We start from the raw sequence: 12,378 nt of genomic DNA on the forward strand, positions 1-12,378 counted from the left end.
GAAGCAGGCTCCAGGCTCTGAGCAGTCAGCACAGAGCCCAATATGGGGCTAGAACTCGTTAACTGTGAGATCATGACCTGAGCCGAAGTCGGACACTTAACTGACTGAGCCACCCAGGCACCCCAAGCAAATGATTAATTTTAGAGAAAATATCTTAATGTTTTATAACTTTCAAATAGGTATTCATTCACACACATTCCTCTTACCTGTTCTGAATACATCACATTTAAAGCTGCACTATGGGGAGCAGCGGACACATAGTCACTGTCATTAAACATTGTCACCATTATGTTCTGGTTTGTGAAAAAGCTAATAACATCGCTGATATCGGAGTCTGGTGTTAGAAAATAAGCAAATAACAAAGAATCAGTTTAAATGAGAAACAGACACAGACTTTTAATAACATTGAAAAGAGCTTTTTTGGAAAAAAAAAATTATCTTCATTAGATAAAGCATAATTAAGAACAATGGCTCTGGAGCCAGTCAGCCCAGATTCAAATCCAAACCAATATACACAGGCCTTAAAAACAGAACCTGGCACACAGCAGCTGCACAAATTTTAGCTGAAGCTGCTACTATTAACGTTGAAAATGTATCTAGAATACATGAAATTTGGTTACGTTTTGAGAATTAAAATCTATCTGGCAATCTTATGTAACAAGATAACCTACTGGGCTCAGAAAGATAGAGACAGGCAGGGTATGGAGTAAGGTAAGATCACTCTTGAGAGGATTTCTGTCTGCTCTGAGCTGACACACCTTATACGTGTCTTACATGCCTTAACTGTCTTAAAATATTAAAACACATAATCAGGTCTCCATCTATATTCTTTAAGTTGCCTGGAGCCAAGGGAAAGACTGTGAATCCTGTCTGAGGTTTAAATCTACACCAACAGGTTTGATGAATGGAAACAGTTTCCTCTACATCTTCACAAAAGCCAGAAAGGACAAATGAGGCTTTGAGGGAAATCAAAACCAAACAAAGGAAAACACTATCAGTAACTGAAAACAGTATGGCAGGTGGATCAGACTCAGCACCAAACTTGAGTGTCAGAGAAAATGGTGCTCTTAGTGCTTTCATTGGTGCTTTGTTAGATACAACACTTACGCTTTATCTAGTGCCTTAAATGACCTCTCATCTCCAGTTGGCCTCTGTGGCTCTATACTCTTGAGAAGAGAGCTACATTATAACTGAAGGAACTGTATCACCTGTGATACAAAAAGCTTTGCAAGGAGCATGGATACAAGCCAATATAGACACAGACGCCAGTGATTCCTAAAGGAAACATGGCTTTGTTTAGGACCAACAAAGCCTAGGAAAATATAGGGTTCATATGTATGCAACTCTAGAAATACTAGAAAATAACAAAAGGGACAAAACTTTGAAAATACTAGAATTTCTATAGATCGAGAATGAACACAAGGCAGAAAAATTTGAAATACACAATTTCCCAAACATACAAAAAATGTGTATCAGAGTATGAGGCTCCATGCAGTACTATACTTTAACATCATGAAATGTAGATTAAAATCAAAACAAAAATTCTAATGAAAGAAGTAACATCACATTTTCTATTCAAGAGTAGTTTTCTGTCATTCTTCCTCCAAAGGAATAAAGATTACACAATAAAAAGAGAGCCACATTTTAAAAGTGATGATTTTAAGAGTAATTCATAATCATCCCTAACTATGATGATTATGTTAACATGGTCAAAGCTCTTCCATTAACAGTGAATCAGAAAGGAGAGATACTAGAATACAGGTGAAGTGTTGGAAAATATTAAACCCCAAAGAGTTTGTGAGTTATGTAAATGATCGCATCAAGTGCAACTTTCTCACATATTTCAGCAAGATAAACAAATAAAGCTGCCTTCTATTCTGCCATCAATCTGCCAGTTAGCTAACCTTGATTTACTCTTCAAGAACCTTGGGACTAAAAACGACCCATGCAGATGGGAGATTTTGTAGGAACAACTGATCATGTAGGAATGAAATTTTGTACTAGGTTTTAATATTTTGAAAAGCAGAATTGAGCCTTGCTCAAGGCCATGGTTCTTTAGTTTTTTCATATTTGACAACTAGGTAATTAAGAATAATCAGCAAATCCAAAAATACTCAAAACCAATTTAATGTATTTGATTATAAATATTTGTATCTAAGGCAATTTTTCTTAATTCTAACTGATTTTTCAGATAGTCCTTGAAAAACTGCTTAAACATTTCTATTTAGATATAGAACTGCATAAATGTTAACTCTTTCTAAAAAGGATGTTTCAATTCCTGAAGTTTATTTTGCTGGTCATAAACTATGATAGGAAACACACTACTCGAGAATATGCAGCTACCATTAAAAAATGAAATTTTATCATCATAAACAGTACAAGGTTAGTTTTAAAAACCGTAATCTACATTTAAACCAAAATTTCACTTCTGTAATGTATTACTCAGCATCAGTGATTTTTTCTTTTAGTTCAGTTTTTAAGACAGGCCATGCCTTTACCTTACATCTACTGCTAAAATCCCAATCTCTGACCTATATCCCACCACCCCAGGCCCCAGCCAACACACATTCACAGACCTTCACACACTCTCACCAGTAGAATTTTGAAGAAGCAGAGCTGTTTTGTATTTATGAGGTTTATCTCCAGGTTTTAGGAAATATAGGTCTGGAACAAGTTTGATGGGAACCACAGCATTTTTAAAAGAGCGATGCACCAAAAACATAAAAATCTGAACTGCAAAAAAAATTAAAAGCAGAAGCAACCTGAAAGGCACAAAGACAAAACAAGCACAGGGCACATTAATATAGAAATCTATTTTTAAAAACTCTTCCTTCAAATGACAGTTAAAAGTACTCATGTTTAAAAAAAAAAAAAAGAAAATTAAAAGAAAAAACTTGAAAGAAATAGCACTCAGGAGAATTCTACTCTCCAAAACAATCTCATGACAAAACTGGATGGAAAGCCAATATTCAATGACAAAATTAAAACTTATAAAACTAACATCGTAGCCATGCTGAAATTTTTCTAGGGTACGTAAACTTGTGCTTCTAACTTTTTAAGAACCCGACATTATGCCACATTTACATCTCTGTGGTCTTGAAGGGACTATCACAGCTCCTGCCCTACATCTGAACTATTTACCCTCCACATGTTTCAGAAAACATGATACAAAAATATTTTTTTTAATTTTTTTAAAAATTTTATTTTTAAGGTTTATTCATTTTTCAGAGACAGAGAGAGACAGAGAGAGACAGAGCATGAGTGGGGAGGGGCAGAGAGAGAGGGAGACACAGAATCTGAAGCAGGCTCCAGGCTCTGAGCTGTCAGCACAGAGCCGGACGCGGGGCTTGAACTCAAGAACTGTGAGATCATGACCTGAGCTGAAGTCGGACGCTCAACCGGCTGAGCCACCCAGGCGCCCCGATACAAAAATATTTTAGATACAGGGAAGGAAACAAAAATACAGTGAAACTTTGAATGACTGCCATCTTTGAAATGTCGTCTATACCACATTAACTTCCACCGTTCCTCTACAGGCAAAACAAGATATACTCCATACAGTTATAAGGATCATTATTTGCTACTGGTCAAGTACATAATTCTATACCCTATTCAGAATGACCTTCTGTGTGGAAAACAGATATCCTTCTGTCTTATCCTGCAAAATGTTGCTACATTATATGTGATAGGTGTCACAGCAAGTGGGTAGAGACTGCTTAAACTATCACATTTTAGCATTTTATAATTTTCAGAAGCCCTATTGTTTTAATGTTTATTTATTTATTTCTAAGACAGAGAGAGCAAGCAGGGGAGGGGCAGACATAGAGGGAGAGAGAATCCCAAGCACGCTCCTCACGCTGTCAGCACAAAGCCCAGTGTGGGACTCAAACTTATGGAGCTGTGAGATGGTGACCTGAGCAGAAATCAGAAGTCAGACACTTAACCAACTGAGCCACCCAGGTACGTTAGAAAACCTGTAATTTTTTAAAAAAAATCATTCTTTGGGGTGCTTGGGTGGCTCAGTCAGTTAAGAGTCCAACTTCAGCTCAGGCGATGATCTTGCAGTTCATGAGTTCAAGCCCCACATTGGGCTCTGTGCTGACAGCTCAGCCTGGAGCCTACTTCAGATTCTGTGTCTCCCTCTTTCTCTGCCCCTCCCTTGCGCAAGCTCCGTCTCTCTCTCTCTCTCAAAAATAAACATTAAAAAAAAAATAATTCTTAAATTGTTGTAAGTATACTTAAATCAGCATTTCCAAAAACTGCACTGAATCCTAGTTCTATAATATTTAATAGGTATTTTAAGTTAAAAAAAAAATCAGGATTAAACAGCATTTGGAAACTCTAAAGCTGAAGCAATTCTTTACCATGGAACCTCTTTTCATATGCTCTTTTCATATACCAGCATTTTCATATGCTAATAACTCTTTAAGGGGGGAAATATAAGATACAGTATTTCCTAAATGTACAGATGGTCAAATGCATATTTGTTAGGAATTGAATGTTTGTGTCACCCTCCCCCCAAATTCCTAACTCCCAACTCTCCAACTCCCAACATGATGGTCTCAGGAGATAAGGCCTTTGGGAGGTAATGAGGATTAGATGAGGTCATGGGCCTAAGGCCCTCAAGATAGGATTAGTGCCCTTGTAGGAAGAAAGAGCAGAGAGCTTGCTCTCTCTCCTGTGCTTAACAAAGAAAGTCATGTGAGCACAGAGCAAGATAATGGGTCATCTCTGCAAACCAGGAAGAGTGCCCTCAGGACCAATTTGGTATCCCAATCTGATTTCCACATTCTAAAACCATGATAAAATAAATTTCTGTTGTTGAAGCGACCTAGTCTATATTATTTTGTTATGGCAGTCTGAACTAAGACTTTTACTGTTTTTCAGGGCGTATTTTAGGTGGGTAGTGTTTAATGAAATAAACTGAAACATGCTGATTTAAATAAGTATTTTTCTTTCAGTAACGCTGAGGCTGGAATAAATGAAACACTTGACTGACATTTCTTTGATACTGAATAAATCAGGTCAAGAAAGCAAATGAATTCACCATATCTCAAGCACATAACAACACTCTATTCTTGCTTATTATATTTCTACTGCTGTTTCAGATCTAATAAGATAGGTGTGTATTCTACGAAAGTGTTGAATTTATGTCCCAATAATTGAAAGTCTAGCACCCATGGGAACCTGAGAGAGGTAAAGCAAAGTTGAAAAGTTTTGATCACAGTTCTACAAGCTATAAAGCCTTCTTTATATTTGTTTCTTCATCTGATAAACAGAGATAAAAGTTACTCTTTCTGTTGTTTATAAAAAGCGGCTATAAATAATAGTAACAGACACAAAACAATTGTGAAAAATATAATTGCAAAATAAAACTTAAATACAGTGACAACAATTCAAAATTTACACAATTAGAGAATATTATGTCAGTCCCTCATTATTTAGATGAGCCAAAAATGCTAATTTAAAAAAAGGGTAGAAGCTCTAATGGTATTCAAACAAATTACTAAATGCATAATTCTTTTCTCAGACATTGTGAAGTTACAGTCTTAATCTTTGAAGCTACATAGATTTACCTACATCTACATTTAGAGAATGAAGACGACAAATGGAATTTGCATCCTTAAAAAAACAACTCATCAGGCAGAAAAGTGATGGCACTTACACTGATCTCGCTGATTTGCTTTCCCGTTTCAAAGTAAGCAAATGAAACTTTGCTACCGTGTACACCTGCTGTTTCCAAAGGCTCTTGGTGCTCACTAGAGAAGCCTTTGCTTCGGAAAGAATAAGTAAGCTCTGCTCCATTTCGTCAAAAGATTTTGAATCCACTTCCTCCTCTGGTGGCTGCTGAGTAAATACACTATAATCTATTTGCCAAAACAAAACAGAAAGCCAGAAAATTATGGTATATTCCTTAAAAGGATGAAAATCTTTCAGAGACATGTAAATTTTAAAGAAGCACACATCTGGTGGTGATGTAGACAAACGGAACTCTCATATACCTTGGCAATATTAAAACTGAACACACATGGGGCGGGGCAGGGTGCCTGGGTGGCTCAGTGGGTTAAGCGTCCGACTTCGGTTCAGGTCATGATCTCACCATTTGTGGGTTTGAGCCTTGCATCAGGCTCTGGGCTGACAGCTCAGAGCCTGGAGCCTGCTTCGGATTCCATGTCTCCATCTCTCTCTGCCCCTCCCCCACTCATGCTCTGTCTCTCTCTGCCTCTCAAAAATAAAGAAACGTAATAAAAAAAAAAAAAAAAAGCTGAACACACACATAAACTATGACCCAGAAAATTCTCTACTAGGTAGAAATGCAACAAAGATATGTACAAAGGTCCACCAAAACACATGTACAAGAATATTCTTACCAGGGCGCCTGGGTGGCTCAGTCAATTAAGCATCCAACACTTGATCCCAGCTCAGGTCATGATCTCATGGTTTGTGAGTTCAAGCCCCGCATCAGACTCCACGCTGACAGTGTGGAGCCTGCCTGGGATTCTCTCTCTCCCTTTCTCTCTCTCTCTCTCTCTCTGCCCCTCCCCTGCCTGTATGTGGTATGCACATGCACACACTCTCTCTCAAAATAAATAAACCAAAAAAAAAAAAAAAAAAAAAGAATATTCTTAGCTAGCAACCTATCCAGAATAGTCATAAACTGGGAAAAACCCAAATGTCTATCAACAGGAGAATGAATACATAAATTGTGAAATATTCTTGTAATAGAATAGTCTAAAAACAATGAAACTGAATAAACTACTATATACCTACAATAGTTTAAACCCTACAAACATAATTTAGGTAAAAGAGGCCAGACACAAAAGAGACATACTATATAACTGATTCCATGAGACAAAACATAGACAAAAGTAATCAACGAGAACAGGGAAAATATATGTATTTTTATAAGTGATGCAATTTTCAAAAAATAAAAAATGAAGATGTGAAAATTGGTTTCAGTATTATGAGAACCACAAGGAAGGATTTATTTGATTTATGTTAAAAAATAAAAAATGAGTAAACATTAAAAACTTTAAGAGTGGAATGGAATAATGCATAAAGTAATATTGAACCAAGCCTGGTTATCCTGGGACCTTAGCAACTCAACAGTTTAGATGAATGACTTAGTAAGATAACCCAGTTTAATCCCTTTCTTTCACTGATACAATGGACTAAATCAAACTAAAAATTGGGGCTAAAATATTGTACATCACAATTGTGGTATTCAGCAAGCACCAATTTACCTTCTACAGAATTTGATACATGTATTTTTAAAAAAAAAATTTATGGTTATTTATTTACTTTTGAGAGAGTGCACAAGCAGGGGAAGAATAGACAGAGAGAGAAAGAGAATCTGAAGCAGGCTCCAGGCTCTGAGCTGTCAGCAGAGTCTGATGCAGGGCTCAAATTCATGAACCGTGAGATCAGGACCTAAGCTGAAGTTGGACAACCAAGCAACTGAGCCACTCAGGCACCCCTAGAATTTGATACATATATTTTTTAAGTTTGTTTATTTATCTTGGGGTGCCTGGAAGGTTCGGTTGGTTGAGCATCCGACTTTGGCTCAGGTCATGATCTCACAGTTTGTGGTTTTCAGCCCCACATCAGGTTCTTGCTGACAGCTCAGAGCCTGAAACCTGCTTCAGATTCTGTATCTCCCTCTCTCTCTGCCCCTCCCCCACTTGTGCTCTGTCTCTCAAGCATAAATAAACATTAAAAAAATAATAATAAAAATAGGGGCCCCTGGGTGGCTCAGTCAGTTAAGCGTCGGACTCTTGGTTTCAGCTCAGGTCAGGATCTCATGGTTCGCGAGTTCAAGCCCCACATAGGGCTCTGTGCTGTCAGAGAATCTTGGGATTCTCTCTCTCTCCCTCTCTCTCTGGCCCTCCCCCGCTTGTACTCTCTCTCTCTCTCTCAAAATAAATAAACTTTAAAAATGAAAACAAATAAATTAATTAAAAGTTTATTTGAGAGAGAGAGAGACCTAGTGTGAGTGGGGGAGGGGCAGAGACAGGGAGAGAGAGAATTCCAAGCAGGCTCCCCACTACCAGTACAGAGCCCGATGTAGGGGCTCAAACCCACAAAGCCAAAAGATCATGCCTGAGCCTAAACCAAGAGTTGGACACTTAACCAACTGAACCACCCAGGCACCCCCAGAATTTGGCATTTTTAACCTTTTAAAAAATAAAACCATTAAAATTGGCCAAACTGAATGCAAGTCGATATTAGAAGTAAATTTATTCTGCATGATGGACTTAAAAGTGCTACAGAATAAGGCTAAATAACACCCACACAGCATACAGCCTTCTCATCTCTATTCCCACTACCCAAACATTTCTACCCACTACCTCTTATACCTCAAAGTATTTAGCCCCACAGCTATAAGTGTCTTCCCCATCTAATTCTCTTCCATCATCCAAGGTATTACAAACATACTCACTGATAATGCATTCTATATTCTGATCACTGACTTCCTCTATTTCTTCTATTCCCATACCTTTATCTCTACTCAATTTCAACAAACTGGACGCACGCCCAAATTTGAGACCTTGTTCTTTCCCCAACTACATAAGATCTAAAACTTCTATGTGAACTTTTTCTTTCTGACTACAATCTGATATCATGTCCCCATCATAAACCTGCCTTTTCTCCTTTCTCCACATGTAAGAGAAACATCCCGTTTCCTTCAGCCTCCCGACCTACCACCACGACCACCTTGCTAATTTTCAATTGTAAGAAAGTTTCCTCAATTCACACCCTCACCCTAAACTACAAAGAACCAGCTTTGACTTTTACCACCACTGAAATGGCACAGTCAAGGTCACCACTGGCTTCCATACTATCAAATCCTTCACTGTCTTCTCTGTTACCAAAACCATCTTTTCTGTTCTCATCTTATTCTTCACAGCAACCAACAAATAAGTGATCACCTCCTTGTGATTTTTGTCTGGGCTTTAACGTCTCCTTTTGTGAAGAGAGAAAGAGCAAGGATGGGTCCTTCTTCATCAGCCCTTTTTGGCCCTTCACTGCCCAACCTCAAGGCCCCCCTTCCACTTTTTGTCTGCACTCTCTCCCGGGGTGAATTCAGCAAAACCTATGGCACCATCTACTTCTAACTCCAGAATTTACATCTTTAGCCCCAGCATCTTCACTCAGCTCCAAATGTGTTAATCCAACTGCCCGCTCTACACCTCCACTTGGATGTCTAATAATATAACCAAAATCCAGGCCGAAATTCCTCCTTTCTACAAACCTGCTCCTCCCCCTCCTTTCTACAAACCTGCTCCTCCCCCACTCTCAGGAAATGGCAATTCCATTCCCAGTTGTCAAACAAACAGCTTAGCAATTATTCTTGATCCCTCCCTCTCCCCAACACCTGACACTTAGCCCATCAGCAAGACCTCACCAGCACCACGAATGTGACCCACGTCTATCCGCGCTTCCCTGTTTTCACAACCATCCTACTTCAACGAAGACAACGGTTTCCTAACTGGTCCTCCTGCTTCTACTCATCATTTAAAACCTAAAACGCATTTTTAAATATGCAAACCAGATGTTTAAAGCACTCCTTGGCTTTAAAACTCTCGATAGCTTCACACCACACTAAGGAAACAAACCAATTTCTTTTCCAGATATTCAAAGATTCAAAGACTAAACATGATCTGGCCCCTGGCCCTCCCCTATAATCTGCTTGGCTCTCTAAACTCCATCCACAGTGGCCTTTCCTCTGTCATCAAAATCATCCAACTCATTCCTTAACAGTCTGTGGTAGCGGTTCCCTTTACCTGGAAAGCTCTGCAATAAAACGTACTTGGGTTTTTCTCGCCATCCAAGTCTTAGTTTATCATCTCGACACAGTCCTTCCTGAAGATACGATCTAAGCTACCTGCCTCCCAAGACCACCCAATTATTTCTTTCATAACTCTGATTACTATCAGTAAATATCTGTTTCTTATTTATGTACCTTATTTATCTACTCTTTCTTCCCCCAAATACATATTTCACATGCTTATATGATTATTTGTCTTGTTCACCATCTGCCTGGTTCACTGCCAAAAATTTTTTGTTATAGTTTTGTTTCTACCTGCTTGGTCAATTTCTGCTTCAACTTCTAGCTTTAAGAACACATCTTCCAAAGTTGTCATGGAGACACCATAAGAAATAACACCCAAATTTGAATGAGTGTCTAGAGCAGAAAATAAACCTAAAAAAAAAAAAGAAAGAAAGAACGTTATGAAGTTAAGCATATCATCATGAATTATTCTAAAATATCCTAAAAGGATATCCTAAAAGGAATATCCTAAAAGGATATCCTAAAAGGGATATCCTAAAAGGATATCCCTTTTAAAATGGGATATGACTAAATTTACTAGCATATTGGTTCTCAAACTTTTTGGTCTCAGAACTCCATTAACGTTGTTAAAAATTGCTAAGGACCCCAAGGAATGTTTGTTTATATAGAGATATATCTAGTAGATATTTATCATATTATAAATTAAACCTAAGAAATATTTCACAGGCAGAATGATAGGCAGGGTACATTAAGTCAGCAATATGTACTTTATTCTAGTTAATATAATATAGAAAACTAAACTAATACAGAAAATTTCTGTCTAAATGAGGTAAATGTTTTGGGAATTCTGCACAACATATCTGCATCAGTAACATCCTTTTAGTTACTAAGAGATCCTAAACAGATAAAGGAAATTGAGTTTGGAGTTCCTCATTATAAAGCGGAAAAATAATGCCACAATCAAAATAATTCAAGGGTTTACCATATTATCATGTAATTCATTATGGAATCATAAAACTGGAAAAGGACTTGAGAACACATATAAACAATCATGTATGTTTGTGTGTAATTACGTAATTACATATTCCCAAATTATGTCATTTGCCTCTAAGCAAATGGAGCGATCTGTTTCTTGACAACAAAGCAAATACATTTACTTAACATATTGGTTACAGTTTCTTGCATGATGTTTGTTCAAAAAAAACCAAAGAATGAAAGAACATCCCATGTTAGCTTGTAGTTTCTCATTTTCAAAAGCAAAGTAAAGCAGAAATGGTATATTAACTTCAGTTACCTGGGAACATGTAAATATTATTAAACAGAAAAGTATACAACAAAGTAAATCAAGAAAATCAGTTCCCAATGCAAGATCCTGGTTCAACAACCAGGAAACTGAAAGTAATACCTGCAAATTTGTCCATGTCCTTAAAAGGCAAGCTATACACAAGTTGTTGATCATTCTGTTGTAATAAAGTAGCTCCAGGTATATGTTGTTTAACCAGGGATGAAAGAGATTCTGTGGCACAATATCTGTCTATGTACATGCTAGAAAAAACCAAAAATTGTAATTTTTCTAAATAATTACTCAGTAAACAGCCAAAAGTAAATTCTGAATGCTTTAAGTAATGCTAGTGCCATAAAAAATGGCTAAAGTACTAATAGTATGGCAAACCTGAAATAAATTAATAGTAGATCAAGAATATTACAGAAAACAGTCAATAAAGAATAAATGGTACCTTAGGCGGTAGCCAATCCCCCATTTACTTTTGAGAAAAATCGAAGAACCAACACATTTCAACATTCCTTGTGATATGACAGCTTTCCTATCTGCAAACAGAAATCTGCGTTTCAATTTTAAGTCGGTAACAGCATTAATAATTGGCATTTATATTTTGTGAATTACCATGAGACACCAATAAGTATCATTAAATAATCACAACAACCTTATTAGAAAGGTACCAGATTATCATTACCTGGTTTTCAAATGAGAACACTGAGGCAATGAGAAAATACATAGTTTGTTCATGTTTCACAGAGCCAGTAGGTGACAAAGCCAGAAACTGTATCCGGGCAGTTCTGACTCTTTCCTCAAACTGCTCCAAACACCTCAGACTCTTCCTAAGAGGCTTACTATTGCAAGTGTGTTCATAATTCCTTTACAATCAAATGTAAAAACCACAAAAACAAAATGTCACTATGTTGGATCGTTTTTTAACATTTTTTAAAAAACAAAGATAATAGTGAAAAAATAAATCTACAATGTAGACTGTGCTGGACAGTCTGCTTCCTTGTGGGAGACTGGAATTTTGGAGGGGGTCTCTATGACCAGCACCCGGTAGAAACCTTGGGCACTGAGTCTCTAATGAGCTTTCCTAGTAGACAACATTTCACATCAATTGTTAACAACTCATTGCTAGAGAAATTAAGCATATTCTGTGTGACTCCACCGGGAAAGGATTTTTGGAAGCTTGTGTCTGGCTTCCTCCTTGTCCCATGTGCATTTTCACTTTGCTGATTTTGTTCTGTATCCTGTAAGTTTTGGGGTGATAACTCATAAGTATAACTATATGCTGAGTCCCATTAGT

General features: G+C 37.4%; 1 protein-coding gene across 4 annotated transcripts in view; it reads right to left on the reverse strand.

Moving 5' to 3' along the window:
* ABCA5 (ATP binding cassette subfamily A member 5) overlaps nt 1–12,378 on the reverse strand; it is a 71,535-nt gene that overhangs the window by 21,192 nt on the left and 37,965 nt on the right. For all 4 annotated transcript variants that reach the window (XM_047832572.1, XM_047832573.1, XM_047832574.1 and 1 more), the window contains 6 exons: nt 11,530–11,620; nt 11,199–11,338; nt 10,085–10,204; nt 5,666–5,867; nt 2,593–2,762; nt 207–334 (listed from right to left, as the gene is read on the reverse strand). In XM_047832572.1, coding sequence (XP_047688528.1) covers nt 207–334; nt 2,593–2,762; nt 5,666–5,867; nt 10,085–10,204; nt 11,199–11,338; nt 11,530–11,620 — 851 coding nt within the window. The remainder of the gene's footprint in view (nt 1–206; nt 335–2,592; nt 2,763–5,665; nt 5,868–10,084; nt 10,205–11,198; nt 11,339–11,529; nt 11,621–12,378) is intronic.

The sequence above is a fragment of the Prionailurus viverrinus genome, chromosome E1 (genome assembly GCF_022837055.1).
Source record: "Prionailurus viverrinus isolate Anna chromosome E1, UM_Priviv_1.0, whole genome shotgun sequence".
In the NCBI taxonomy this organism is placed as follows: Eukaryota; Metazoa; Chordata; class Mammalia; order Carnivora; family Felidae; genus Prionailurus; species Prionailurus viverrinus.